Genomic DNA, 15,248 nt, shown 5'->3' with positions numbered 1-15,248 from the left:
GCGTTGACGATGCGCAGGAACAAAGGCCTCCGCATCCGGAACCGATGACAGAACATCTGATCACTCCATCGGGGATCTCTAGAGAAATAATCCGTGAACAGCCGCAAACTGGCTTGTTCACAGTCTCGGTGGATATGCATCCGAGTACGTGGTACCCGGACGTGTTGTTCGTTCCACGCTTGAATAGCAGCTTGGTAGCGTTCCACCTCGTTGTTGATTTCTTCTTGGATTGCGGGCAACACCGTCTCTAACATTCGGGCAATTTGAGCTTCGATGGCTCTTTGACCTTCACGGCAATGAGGCATTTTTCAAATTTTATAGTGTGAGAGGGAGAGAAATGAAGTTGAATAAAAATGAAAATGGATGGAGTGGTATTTATAGATAGATTTTCAAAAAAATTAAAAAAAAATATTATTTTGAATTTTCGGCCCGGTCCGGCCCAAACCCCATATAATGCCGGGCCGGCCCGCATCGCATCACGTCCCGTCGCACTTAACGGTGAGCCGAGCCGAGCCGAGCCGGACTCCGGGCACGGCCCCGGGACGCAACTGCTTCACCGGGACCGTCCCAGGCCGCAAATCTTTGCCGTTTAACTCGCCAAGCCCGAGCCGGACCCCAGTCGCGGCCCGGCCTGTGCGCGTTTGGGATGCTCTAATTATGACACTGCAACCAAATAAATTCTAGTGATTTATTTCCAAAAGTAAAGGCTTTATTTCAATTTCACACAATATTCAAGTTTTTGCAATAATGTGATGGTCACGGAGTTTTACCCTCACTCAGCTTGTTTGTCAAGGAAAAATTTTTGTTGATGAATATTGTTGTTAAGAATAATTCTTACCAAATTATTAAATATGCTAGGAAATAGGAGTAGTAGAAAATTGTTAGAATATTGAATGTATACCAATTATTTATATTTAATTAAATAATAATAATAATAATAATAATAATAATAATGAAATACAACAACATAAAGTTCTATCAATAATTTTAAAAATTACATTAGGATCTGCTTGATAATTATAATAATAATAATAATAATAATAACTAAATATTTAAATATGTAAAAAATCTTAAAACTTGAAAACAAAATATAAAGAAAAACTAGAAACTAAAGATACTGGAAATTTGTACTACTAATTTCTTTATTTTTATTATTCTTATTATTTTTATTGGATAAAAACTCAAACAAACAAGAAATAAAAAAATCTGATCATTTTGACACCTCAGAATCAAGCCAAAAAAATCAGCTCTTATATTGCTGTAATCAGAAGATGACGATAGAGGTATTAAATGGGCCGATTGGGCTGGACTTAGACCATCAGCCCAGTGTGAGGAGTAGTAAAAAGATTGTGATTTGTGATGCAGACTTGTAGTGGATGATTTAAGTTATTAATTACTAGTATAAAGTTTTGTTTGGTTTATGATTTTCAACGTTTCTGGGTAAGGCAGTGTTTGGCCAGTCTTCTACTATTAACGAGATTATAATAATTTACAATAATTTATCGTGCCATGAGACAGCACTTCATATATTCCATATTGTAAAACGTCAAATACAAACAAACAAGAATATTCAAAAACAATACCAATAGATAATTTAATTAGTAGAATTGTAGTAGTAGAGGAATGATGGAATATTCTACGATTTTAGTCGATTGGATATACCTTGTGGCTTGTGCAGTATATCTAGACCACTAAATTTTTATTCGTGATTACTGATCAGTAATCAAGATTGATTAATGCAATCAAAGGCGGGAGAATAGAATAAGATCATTTCATCTTCCTCCGGCAACCTAAAAGTAACCTTCTTCTTGCCCTTCCCACAACGCTGCGCCTCATCATCGACCTTCAACGACGACGAAAAACTCATCATGGGCGTGTGAAACGAATCGGGCGACAACAAAGACGGGTAAACCCTCTTTCTTGGCTGCACCCGCGGATTCACTGCTGGTGAATTCTTCAAACACTCCTCGAGTGTCTTCTTCGTAGATTCATCCACCTTCAACAACTTTCTCTTATCCTCTCTTCGATTCTTCGACACATTCTGTTGTTTTGTTTTGGAGGGCCTAAAGCAACACAAGGATAGTCCCATCTTCTAAAACAGGAGATCAATGTTGGCACAAACAAGCTTAGAAATGTTGGTGGTTATAAAGCAAAAAAATTGGACGATGGAATCCATGGAAAAACATAATACTAGTGTCGTCATTTGTCTTAGTATATTCGGCTTAATAAACTAATTAATGTTGCTGTCTGCCTTGAATCTTTTATCTTTGAGCAAGACAGGATTCTTTGTAACTTTCAAGTGATTATGTTTAAATTATTTAATAATATAATCAAGATGAAGTCACTTATGTAATGTTGTTTTCTTTCATCATTTAGCCAATCAATAACGAAAATGAGTTGTATAAACTCAGATTTGAATCAGACAACATGAGGCGATTTTATCTGAGCGCATCATGTTGTTACCTATTTATGAGCTTTAACAATGTTGTAAGAATTAATTCAAGATTCAAGATTATCGTTGGGTGGCTTCAAAAGAATAAAAGATATCGCCGGTTCCTTCGGGAAAAAATAAATGATAGGTCCTTGGGCTCGGAATGTTAGGCCCAATAACAAGTTTCGGGCTTATTCGTGTCAAACTCACTATTGCTCGAGATTTAATGGGTTTGTGAATAAATAGGTCAACATGGCCCACTACACAAATCACAGTTAATATTGACAAATACCTCATCCGTCTCATTATAGTTGAAACGTTTCTTTTAATCACAAAAATTAAGGAAAGAAGGGAGATAAGAATAAAGTAGGAGAGGAAATTTATGTAAATAAATAAAAAGAGAATAAAATAAATAATTGAATATGGAATAAAATTCCATGAGAGATAAAAAAAAGTCAGAGAGATTAAGTGCTATAAAAGGATATAACTCAATTATAATGATACAAACCAAAAAAATACAAATCAACTATAGAGTAATTTGCAATTTTAGGTATACGGCTCAACTATAGTGGGATGGGGTGTTGTAACTTGCAATTTTGTTCGTGTATCTTATACGTTATTGTGTTGCAATGGAGAAATCAATTAATTGGAGAACAAGAAAGCAAGAGATTAAGTTATGGCAAGAATAATGAAGGAAATCAATTAAAGATTATGGAAAATCAAATCAAGAAGATATTAGTATAATTAGAATATATTTTTCATGTTTAGCTAGAATTAGAGCCTATAAAAGGTGGTGTAACCATGAAGAGAATTCACTCAAGCCTAATATAATGTAGTCGATAGAGCTTTTAGTGTTTTTTTATTTTTCGCATTTTACTTTTCAACATATTGATTCATATAGTGGCAAAATTTTACTCAAAATCATTTTTCTGTTTATGACTGATTTTGCAAGTATCTCCTCATGATTTTGAGTAAAATTTGCTGATTTTGACTCAAGTTCACGAGAAGATTTTGAGCTTTAACAATGTTTATGACTGATTTTGCGACAAGTTCGTGAGAAGATTGCATCAATTAAATTATTCTTTCAAGTTATCAGCATTTACTGTTTTCAGTTTCATTTATCTGGCAATAAAAGAGCTGACTATATATATATATATATATATATATATATATAAAAAAATGAAAAAAATTAGTATAGTATGTAATTGAACTGGTACACAAAATCTTCTTTTTTGTCTTTTTCGTAGTTTGGCGGCTACTAGTAGCCATATATAGTATGGACAATTGTATACAGACAAGAAACCGTCCACGTTCATATCCTTGCATTTACTTCTATTTCTAGATATGCCAATATTGTTGCTTATTTATACATTAAAATCCTATTATAATGTATCTGACCCGTAAATGGGGACTAATGCGAATCCAAACACTTTCAAAATCATTCACGTGATCATTTTCAGCTACTTTTCAAATCATAAAAAAGGCGAATAAATCATTTTCAGGTACTTTTTAAATCCAAGTAAAGCTTTTAATCCTCGTGATCCAAAAACAAAGACAAATACGTATATGTAATACTTTCGTCCGTAAAATATAATCATTGAAGTAATTTTAGTAGAAAATAAGACTTATCTCGTAACTTAGAAAATTTTACTATGAATATATAAAGACTAATTTTAATGGATAGCTCTAAAAAAAATTTATGACTAGTAATTTTTTATAAACGATATCTAAGATATCAATTGTACAATAAGTTATGACTTGTCTAACCATCTAAGCATTTTCTTTTTATGATATCTAACAATCTAAAGCACTGGCGGATCCAGGTGGGGTCGGGCGGGGTCGGCCGACCCCACCACCTGCCACGGAGTGCACCGAAGAGCTACTTTCTTCGGCCTCCGACCCTACGGCGTTCACGTCTCCGCCCCCACCTCACGTCCTCACGCTGTGTGAGATGATGAGGAGACTGATCAGAGAGAAAGGAAGGAAGTGAGGCAGCCGGATGGGTAGACTGTTGTCGAGAATGAAGGAGTCGGAGGGGAAGAGTCCTTCCGCGGTTTTTGTTTTCGAAGAGAAAGAGGAATGGTATTGGAGATGTCATTATTGTTTTCTCATCCCTATATTCACTCGTGAAATAGAATAAACCGGCATCAATAAATTTAACTAAGTTTAAAAGATTAAATATCTTAAATATGTTATCTAATTTTAAAATGGGCTTTGAAATATTTTCTTTATTTGAATTAATTCTTAGAAGTCCATTAAAAATATTTTCTCTATCTTATCAATTAATGTTAAATAGTAGTAGTAGTAATATTTTTTTTACAGTATATAAAAATCAATTTATCTAAATTAACCACCTACTTATATAAAGTAAATATTTCTTAATTTCTTCTACTCTTAGTTTTATAATTTAAATTTCAACCTTATTATTCATATTCAATTTTTTAAATCTTTAAAAATTTGGTATGTTACAGAAAAATTATGCTATGTGTATGTCATTTTTTTGTCAAAATATGTAATATAAAATAATTGTTCTCTCTTACTTTATTATTTATTTGCATCTTTGTTTTATCTAAGATCATATTTTATTCTTTCTTCAGTTAGCTCCATAAACGTCTTTTTCTTAAATTCTGTATCCAAAAAAAGCGTCTCGCTTATAACGGGACGAAGAAAGTGGAGTATGTTGTTTTAAGAATATCGATACTCGCATGAATTATTTATATTAAAATATATATTTATAAAAATAATTAATTTAAACAATTATTTTAAATAAATATTTACTATCTTGTTCGACTCCACAATAATTTGTTCCTGGATCCGCCATTCATCTAAAGTAATAATAGTACTATATTAATAAGTGGACGTATAATTATTATGAATGTGATAGTTCAAAATTGTTTATGGATTAAAGTTAGCTTATGCGTTGTTTGAAATTCTTAATAGTATGTGCGCTGGGCTCATGATTGGATTATTTATTCGGCATGCAACTAAAAAGAAGAAAAAATAAATAGTTGGTGGATTTGTTTTTAGTGATTACTCACCACAAAAAATATACACCATTATGCCATTATAATTAAATAGTTGAGGATTTGTTTTTAGTGAATAATAAAGTGGACCACGAGATCGTATCTAAAAATAATAATATACCTTTTGTGAATATTAATGAGTAACTAATTGTAGTAGTATAATGATAGGATGAACCTCCTATCGGGCTGATCGGCGATCGATAAATTTATGTTGCGGGCGAGTGCCCGACTCGTCCGTCGAGCAAGACGGTTTTCTCACTTTGGAGAAGAGAATGAACGATAAAATAATATTGATATTCTTGATTGATTTCTCAAATGACTACAATAACTCATATTTATAATGCTAATAACTAACTTAATGAACAAGAAAACAAAGATATGGAAAAGGTATGCAAATCCTAATTTATCTAACTAATAATGCTCGTATCAACTCTCCCACAGTTGAAATCCACCTTGTCCCCAAGGTGGGAACTCGGCAACCAAATCTGATGTTGTGCGCGGAACGTCTTCCGTCGGGCAGCGGCGCAACTTTGGTTCGAGATGGTGGGAAGGCATAACTAGTTGTTGTGCGCGGGTGGATTCCCGTCGAGCAGCACCGTAGCTATGATTCGATCGGTGTGGCTAGTTGCTGTGCGCGGTGGATTCTCATCGGACAACGACGTAGCTGTGATTCGATCGGTGTTCTGGAGGGTGTGATCGCGATGAAAACACCAATTTGATAAGATAAACCTCCTATCGGGCTGATCGGCGTCCGTAGATCGGCGATCGATAAATATCTGTTGCGGGCGAGTACCCGACTCGCCCATCGAGCAAGAGGTTTTCTCACTTTGGAGAAGAGAATGAACGATAAAATAATATTGTTATTCTTGATTAATTTCTCAAATGATTACAATAAATTCTATTTATAATACTAATAACTAACTTAATAAACAAGAAAACAAAGATATGAAAAAGATATGTAAATCCTAATTTTTCTAACTAATAATGCTCGTATCATATAAGTTATTCAATAAACTATAATTTGCATTATTACCAATATACGAATCTTAGCCAAAGATATGCAAATTCTAATTTTTCTAACTAATAATGCTCGTATCATATAAGTTATTCAATAAACTATAATTTGCATTATTACCAATATACGAATCATAGCCAAATTGTACTCCGTATACACTCTGGAATTTCAATTCCTAAAAATTAATCATTAACTAAGAAACGGAAATTAAACTAAGGTCATCCACAACGCTGTCACTATACCGTCCCTTAATCGTCCCTTAAAATACTATTTGCGGGCCCCACTGTACTTTTTTACTCCATCCCTTAACTAAGGGACGGAACCTGCAACCCTCCGTCCCTTAACCGTCCCTTAAACCGTCCCTTAAATTACTATTCATTCAATTTCATTTTTTTATTTTTTTTCCACCAAATTCAATTAATAAAAACCACACTTCATTAAAAATAAATACATTACAACATAAAATAAAAATACAACTTAAAATTTAAAAAAAAATAAAAAAAGACATAATTAAAATCCTAAAAAAATAAAAATGACATATTTTAAAATATAATTTTATAGAAAATAAAAAAAAACTACTCCGCCGGTGAATCATCCCCCGAAGGCGGTGGAGGTGCCCTGAGGCCACTTGGAGGCGGGATACCAAGTTGTGCCGCCATAAATAGGACTCCATTAAGCCAGGCTTCGTATTGGGTGGGAGTAAAGCCGGAAGTGTCCGCCATTGTGGCGCTCATGTACATGGACATAAGGGAGTTCGAGGGTCCCTCCGAGCCCGAGCCCGCTTGGCTTGATTCGGCTCGACCCCTCCTCCCTCTAGCCGCGTTCGCCGCATTTCTCCCTTCGGCCGACGGCGCCCACGGGAGGACCCCCTGGCATCGTCTGCCGGGGTCTCCTCCTCCTGCGAGGCAAACTCTTGTGGCCCGATGCCCGAACCGCCCTCACCAGACGAGTATTGGTCACTCGCCGTATGCTTCGTGCGCTTCGAGGTCGAGCCCGAGCTGGACCGCACACCACCGGCCCACCTTTCCTCGTCCCTGACGACCTCCCAAACATCGGCATATTTGAATTGTTTGTCGGTGTCTTCGTAGTAGACCCGCAAAACCGACCTCAGAATGTCGGCTCCCGTGGCTCCGCTTTGGTACTGAGCCACTTCATTCTTGTAGATGTCGCAGAATCTTTTGACCTCTTTGTCGACTCGGTCAAAGTGAGCGCGGAGCATCTTATATGTGCGGCGGCGGGTCTTTTTCGGCTTAATCTTGTGGTAGGCCTCGGTGACCTTTTCCCAGAAGCACTTCGGGGGTTTTGATTCCCGACGATGGGATCGTACGAGACGCTGATCTAGGCGTTGTACACTGCCAGCGTTTCTTTGGGGCCGTACGGATGCCGACCTAGATCCTCCTCCTTCTCCTCCGCCTCCGCCTCGGTCTCCTCCCCCGCCTCGGCCTTCTCCCGGAGTGGGTTGAACTGGATAATCCTCCCGAATCTGGGAAATCCCTGCGAATACCGTGGGGTGGAGGGACGGGCGTATGCATTAACATCAAAATTGGGTGGTCGGTACCCCCCGGCATGCCCAAACCCTGGGTGCCCGGTGTCGACGAACCGGAACCACCCAATGTGTTGTACATGCTCCCCCAGTCGCCGAAAGCGTTAAGATCCCACGCGCCGGAGCCGCCACCTCCGGAGTTTCCGTCGCCGGACATTTTGTGATTAGATGTTAGATGAAAATTGGAGAGGAAATGGAGATGAATTTGGAAGAATAGATATGTAGTTGTGTGTGAAATGAGGATGAATTAGGAGTATTTATAGAGTAAAAAAATAAAATAAAAAATTGAAAACAGCTCTTTTAAACGGTAACATTACCGTTTCACTTTTTTAATTTTTTTTATTTAATTCGATTTTTTTTTAAAAATTAATTATTGCGACAGCATGACGACGCCCACTCGCGGGCCGGCAAGTGGGCGTCACGCATGGCCTGGGAGCGCGGCGCATGGCGAGCTGTCCCACGTTACGTCCCGGCGGAACGGGTTTCGTGACGAGATGGGTTCCGGGCAACCCGCGTGACGCGTTGCGGGTGGCCTAATACTAACGAATAATTGTATATTTTATATTGGTACATGATTTGGAGCAAAAGGTCAATTGTTTATCCTTAGGTTTAGTATGTTTTTGGACTAATATTTAGTTTAAATGAAAATAGAGTTGGGACAAAATTTGGAGTAAGAAAATGAGTTTTTGATGGGCAATGAGTCTCACGCTGCCGGTGAAATTATCTCCACATCTCTCGCAGTCGGGTGAGACACGCTGCCTGGTCCAACGACCTCCAGTCGGCCGGATTTATTTAACACATTATTCTTATTCGACCGGATAACGTGTTGTAGTTGCATGAAAACCACCTTATAATGAGAAAATTGTGTGCGGTTTTTGCTATTCTCATCACTTAAAAATAGAGAAAAACACTAAGGAAAAGTAGGGAGGTGTCCATCAAACAACTCCATCTCCTCATAGACGAACGATGTTGAACAAGTAAAGATCACCATGAGTTTTATTATGGTTTCATCTGTTGGTGCAATTTATATTAATATTTTGCTAGTTTTCATGTTGCTCTTGACATGATGTAGGGATCGAATTATGGTTTGTGTTTATGAATTAAGGATTTGTTTAGCTTCAATTCTCATCTTCGATATGTGATTTTATTTGTTATAATTGGGACGCCTTTTATCATATAATTAATGCTAATTTCGTATGTATTTTAAACTTAGAAATTGGATGGAAGTTTTAGATAATTAAGGACTTCAGAATTCTTGCTTGTGATACGACGACAGGTTTGAAACTAGAATTAGTTACTAGGAGTATGTATATTCTTGAAGTAATTAATGTAATATTAAAAAAAATGAAATATTCAAGAAAAATTATGAAAGTTAATGTGACATAGGATATGATCTCATATGGCTGGGTGAGAGTTTATCGAGCCGAACCTGGTCTGATTTACGGATGCTATTATCATAAGCTTACGTAGTGAATCTGGTCATGTTTCCCACTTCAATACATTTGCTTTTACTCATAACCTCTACACACGTAAGATATGCATATAATCTTAATTATCACTAAATTTAATAATTATCCTATTACTCCAAAGTTGTACTAGTAATTAATTAATCATTATTTAATCTATATTAGTAAGAATATTCGAATTATTGTTTATTTTATGTATTTTGTATGATTATAAAAAAACTCAATTTCTATTTTGGTCTATATTTTAGTCACAATTCCCACTTTCAATTAATCCAAATTAAATTCCTATTTTGTGGAAGTGACTATATTCTTGTAAATTGGGTAGGTGTAAACATTATCGTAACATAATCGCGACATCTTCATCATTCGCTTTAACTCCATATTTACATCTTTCTCTCTCTATAAAAGCTTCAACAGCCTTCTTCTATTCCATCACTCTTTCTCTCTCTCTCAAAATTTCAACTAGAATCAGTAAAAAAATTAGAGACGGACACAATTTTGAATTCGGTGGGAAATCGGAATCGCGGAAATGGTGAATATTCCGGCGAGGTTCGGAAGGATGGCGGCGGCCTTCGACGAGATGTCGAGAGATAGGTCGTTCGAGAGCAGCGGCAGCGAGCACTCCGCCGATTTGTCCGATCTCGTCAATTCCTTCTTCGAGAGAGAAATTAGGGAGCAGAGAATCGGCGGAGATGGTGATCGAAACGGAAATCAAGTTGAGATCGACGATGATGAATTTGAGAGTAATTCGCAGGATTCCGGATTTCATGATTGTTTGAGTAAATTGTTTGATCGTGACGACAGTGTAGGGAGAAGCATTTCTACTGCTGTGGAGAAGGCGTTGGAAGTCGTCGGTGGCGAGGATTCGTCGCCGGAATTTAATCGGCGGCTAATGGCGCTATTGCGAAGTAGTGGCTTTGATGCAGGTGAGTTTTTTCATTAATCTTACTTCAATCTATAAAAATTGAAAAACAATATACTACTGTATGATTCTACCATATCAAATTATAGGCCAAATTTCAAATTTTCTCAATTTTTGAGTACCGCTAAACAAAATCATTCTATAAAAACGTGATAAAACTATGTGATTCGAATTGATTTTTCAAATTATAAACTGAATTTCAAATTTTCTTAATAATAAAATGATATTGTTTTGAGTATTACTAAAGCAGTCCTTTTGTGCAAGGACAATACAATTATAAAAAAAAGTCCTAGTAAAATATTGTTTGTTTTAAAATTTTATGGAACTGGCGAAAATTTTTGCGGGCATTTGCAAATCAAAGTGGGAGAGGAGCGGCGGTCAACCGTCGGGGAGTTATGAGTACATAGACGTGAACGCAGGCGGCGGCCGCTACATAGTTGAAGTTTCCTTGGCCGGAAAGTTCACAATCGCGCGTCCGACCGCTGCCTACGCATCGTTGCTAAATGAATTTCCGGCGATCTTCGTGGGCAGACCAGAGGAGATGAAGGAAGTGGTGAAGCAAATGTCTAAGGCGATTAGAAAGTCGATGAAGAGCGTCGGCCTAAACGTGCCGCCGTGGCGGCGCGTGAGGTACATGCAGGCCAAGTGGTTTAGCTCTTATAAACGAACCACTAATGAAATTCCGAGAGCGGAGGCGTTCAACGGTTTGGGAGGGAATAAATCAGTTGGTTTTGCGGCGACGGAGCCGGTTTTATTTGTCTGCAGAGAGGATTTTGCGGCCAACCACGGCGTTAGAGTTGGTAATTTGGCTGCGGCTTTCAAATGCTGATCTAGTTAGATTGAATCAAGAACAGTTAAGCCTCCCGATTTTTGGTTCTTGCATTATGGAAAATATCAGATTGTATTTTTTTTATTCTTAAAAAAAGATTAATAATGATTCCTCATTTTATTGTATAAGTCAAACTTTCGATTATTGATCGGACGAAAAACGTATAACCAATCAAGTTGCAGTAAATGTAAAAATGTTAGTACTCCTAAATTAAAGGAATCAGCCTTATTCTTGGTTTTCATTTTTTTCTCAAAAGGTTATTCGATGTATGGCCTCTTTTTCGATTTGAATTGTCTCCATTATGGTGTCAAATTTAAACAGAGTAATATCATGACTAAAACGATTGTGTAATAGAGGATTTCGTCAATTTTTTTCCTGGTATCGTCCCATAATTATAAAATACTATTAATAGATGTATTAATGGGGAATTCTTTCAAACAGGCTTCTATGAGATTATGATATTTTGAGATACGGCTACTTTTGGCAAATGAAAAAAATATATATAACAGGGAATTCTTTCAAAATAAGATTATGAAATTTTGAGATACAGTTTCTTTTGGCAAATGAAAAAATATATATATAACAATATTTGATATCAATTAGTATAAAAAATAGCTTAAATCACTATATTAACTTTCCAGTATGCAAGTCACAAACGTTTTCGTTCATTTATTTGAATTTCGGAATGCGCATGAATACAGTAATGAGAACATAAATACGAGCTCTGTAGGAAAAGATGCCACAGCATAAACTATAAAGAGAGTCATTCATTGGGCCAAGCCTACAAAAAAAATAGGCTTAAGACTTCATAGTTGGAATATAATAAAAGGGCTTCTTAAAATTAGAACTAAAATGGGCAGGGGCCGCGCGAACGCAGGCCCCCTCTGGCACAAATTATGACGTAGGCTCGACCACTTGGGCCGACCTTAGGCGGGCGCCCCTCCGAAGTGCAATGGAAGTCGCCAACCTAGGCCATGGGCCTTATGGATCACCCATCGACCCCGTCCAGGTAAGTATGTTTCTCAGTTCCAATCGCCTCTCTTTTATATCCCCACTCTATCTCCCTTCTTCTTCTCTCTCAACGATGTGGGATACTCAACACCACAATTTCCTTTTGCAAATCATCATTTGCAATGCTACAAGAGTTTGTTAGCAAACGTATATTTAAGACTCTTTACATGGATTCAATAAGTTTCTACTGCCATCACATACCTAACCTCAAACAAAATGATCTTTCCACTGCCATTTTATGAGACAATGCATCTGATAGAGTATTGATCTGGACCATCTTAAATTTCATGGACCTCGTTCGATTTATGGTTCACGCATGATCATCACAGAACTTATTCATCGATCCAAGCTTCCAAGGCTGTTTTTTGTCCTTATTTCTGGGACTGCTAAAATCAATGGAGATAACATGGTTTTACTCCACATTGACTGCATGTTTCAGTACTTCCATCACACCAGCAATGAGGAAAACATATTTCAAAACAAAGCAAACCAACCCTGAGACTGATTGAAATTTCTTGAGAACGACATGATGTGCAGTTGGTGGGAGCAAGTTCAGATCGTGTATGTATGTATGTATGCTACATAGACTAACCAAATCGAGCAACACTAGCCAGCCCAAACTCCTCATCAAGAAGATAGGATTTAGCCATGTATAAAGAGATAAAACAGTACTAAAAGAAGAACCAGACAAGAAGAAGATTGGACTGAATGGGAAGGGGCCGCGCGAACGCAGGCCCACTCTAACACAAATTATGACGTAGGCTCGACCACTTGGGCCGACCTTAGTCGGGCGCCCCTCCTCAGTGCAATGGAGGTCGCCAAACTAGGCCATGGGCCTTATGGGTCACCCATTGACCCCGTCCAGGTAAGTATTTTTCTCAGTCCCAATCGCCTCTCTTTTATATCCCCACTTTCTCTCCTTTCTTCTTCTCTCTCACCGATGTGGGATACTACTCAACCCCACAAATTTCTTTTGTTATTCTGCACACTAGGACTCATTTTCTCCTCTACAAATCCTTATCTTCTTCCTACAACTCTTGGAACATGTTTCTCCTCCATATCTATGAGTTTAGACTGTTTTTTAGAAGATAGCACGATAAGCATTCTCATCTTTTTTTCTCTTTGCAAAATACAACTCTTTTAATGTTTTTATAAACGTTATGTGTAAATGTGATTTAGGATATTATTATGTACATCTAAGAATTATTATGTACATTTAAGAATTATTGACATTTAACAGTTATTAATGAACATTATTGACATTGAGAGTTCTTCCTAAGAGGCACGAGAATTGTATCATGTATTGTGATTTGCGAATCTGAATATCCTATCGTATTGTATATGCAAGGCGAGCATATCTCGTGGTCAGTCATGGATAGTATAGGTGGGGAGAATTTAAGAGTCTTTCATTATTCGTTGTTTGTGAGGGGAAACTGGACAATTATAAAGTGTAGTTCGGTTAGTAAGACGTTTCTCCTTTAATCGATAGGTCAAACGAGGGTAAATTGGAACCACTACCTCTTAACAATATATCATGGGATATCTGTGAATCTTAGAACCTTTCATCATTCGATTTTTTAAAATATTGTCGATCTTAGTGGAGGAAGGTACTATGACATCTTGAAGTATATGCCATTACTCCTATTATCCATCTCATCTCAACTTCAGCTATACCATTACTATTTAACCATGAATCAGTAGTCAAACGTTCACAAATCAGTCAGGTTATAAAATTTGATGTACTGTGGTAATTGTTACTAATATTAAATTGATAGTTTAAAACCTTAATGAGAGTAATTACAATTTGATTACAGATTGTTATTTGCTGTTTTTAATGAAATTGTAGATAGAGTTTATGTTGATTTTCTCTAATCAATTGACAACATTTGATGACAGACCATGATATAGAACTTCATCTTTGGTAGATTTTTCAATTCTATTTACTTGGTACCTTCACAAGTGTTTCGATTTCCGTGATTCGTAAATGTAAGTTACAGATTAACCGTAAAACCCAAAAGCGCCAAGCTAATCAGTCTTAATAAAAATATTTATAAATAATAAAAATGATGCAAATCGTATCCCTAAGATAAAAAAAAGGATGTTGCTATATAACAAGAGCAAATTGTTAAAAACAATTGAAAAATTAAATAGTAGTATAAATAAAATTGGAGACATTAGAGAGAAAATGTGAGAAATTCGGTAAGCAGATATGTCGACAAAGAACAACAACCGGCCAGATAACTTCTCCGATTAATATAGCTACAGCCGGATTCCGGCTAATCAAGATTTAAGGGTATTGTTCCACCCTTACTTGGAGTACATGTAGCTTTCTCTAAGATTGGTTTGAAAAATAATATAATCGATAAAAAAAAAAGGAGATCAATTGACAAAACTCAAAAAATAAATAGAAAAGATAAACCATTTTTTCAGAAGAAGAGAGGATATTGGATTGGGTTTGGGCTGGTCTATAACACATTGCCTTAATTTTCTTTCTACCCGAACAATATTTTGATTTCAATTTATGGAGTATAATTATTTATTAAAGAATATTTAAGTCTAATTAAAATTCAATGGGCCTAAGAGTTATGTAATTTCTGAGCAAAAAATATATTGATATTAGTACTCGTTTTGTATATACTGAACAAAAATATTATTATTATAACATGGAGTATCACAATAAAAATAGGTTGCATATCTAATCTTTAATTAGTTGAAAAATACTACTCCCTCCGTCCCTTTGTAGTAGTAGGAGAATAAAGTATAAAGGAAAAAGTAGAGAGATTAAGAAGAGTAAGGTACTTTTTGCCAAAAAAGTAAATAATTCAACTATAGTGAGATAACTCAAAAAGGAATACGACTCAGCTACAGAGGGAAGTTGGGAGTAGTAACAAACAATTTTTAATAATATTATTATAAAAATTGTAATCATAAACGAGTTGTGCAAAATAGCAAGTAAGTGCATAGATTATGTGTGTGTGTGTGTAATGCACACTATATTCTATAGTATT

At 36.4% G+C, this 15,248-nt stretch overlaps 2 protein-coding genes and 3 non-coding genes across 5 annotated transcripts; 2 read left to right on the top strand and 3 right to left on the bottom strand.

Annotated features, from left to right (window-relative positions):
• The first annotated feature begins 10,007 nt into the window (after nucleotides 1-10,007).
• LOC121775485 lies at nucleotides 10,008-10,518 on the top strand. Its single transcript, XM_042172565.1, has 2 exons — nucleotides 10,008-10,404; nucleotides 10,490-10,518. The coding sequence occupies exons 1-2, from the start codon at nucleotides 10,008-10,010 to the stop codon at nucleotides 10,516-10,518; spliced, it is 426 nt and encodes a 141-aa protein (XP_042028499.1).
• Nucleotides 10,519-10,719: 201 nt separating this feature from the next.
• LOC121774045 lies at nucleotides 10,720-11,344 on the top strand. Its single transcript, XM_042170961.1, has one exon. It carries the CDS (start codon nucleotides 10,720-10,722, stop codon nucleotides 11,227-11,229), a length of 510 nt encoding a protein of 169 aa, XP_042026895.1. The 3' UTR covers nucleotides 11,230-11,344.
• A 741-nt stretch (nucleotides 11,345-12,085) lies between these two features.
• LOC121775641 lies at nucleotides 12,086-12,246 on the bottom strand. The gene has a single exon (XR_006045186.1). It is a non-coding gene; the product is annotated as a U1 spliceosomal RNA (small nuclear RNA).
• A 706-nt stretch (nucleotides 12,247-12,952) lies between these two features.
• On the bottom strand, nucleotides 12,953-13,113 carry LOC121775644. Its single transcript, XR_006045189.1, has one exon. It is a non-coding gene; the product is annotated as a U1 spliceosomal RNA (small nuclear RNA).
• Nucleotides 13,114-14,423: 1,310 nt separating this feature from the next.
• Nucleotides 14,424-14,508, bottom strand: LOC121775638. The gene has a single exon (XR_006045183.1). It is a non-coding gene; the product is annotated as a small nucleolar RNA snoR109 (small nucleolar RNA).
• Between the last annotated feature and the right edge of the window lie 740 nt (nucleotides 14,509-15,248).

The sequence above is a fragment of the Salvia splendens genome, chromosome 17 (assembly GCF_004379255.2).
Source record: "Salvia splendens isolate huo1 chromosome 17, SspV2, whole genome shotgun sequence".
Classification (NCBI taxonomy): domain Eukaryota; kingdom Viridiplantae; phylum Streptophyta; class Magnoliopsida; order Lamiales; family Lamiaceae; genus Salvia; species Salvia splendens.
This window is presented reverse-complemented; position numbering and strand designations above follow the sequence as displayed.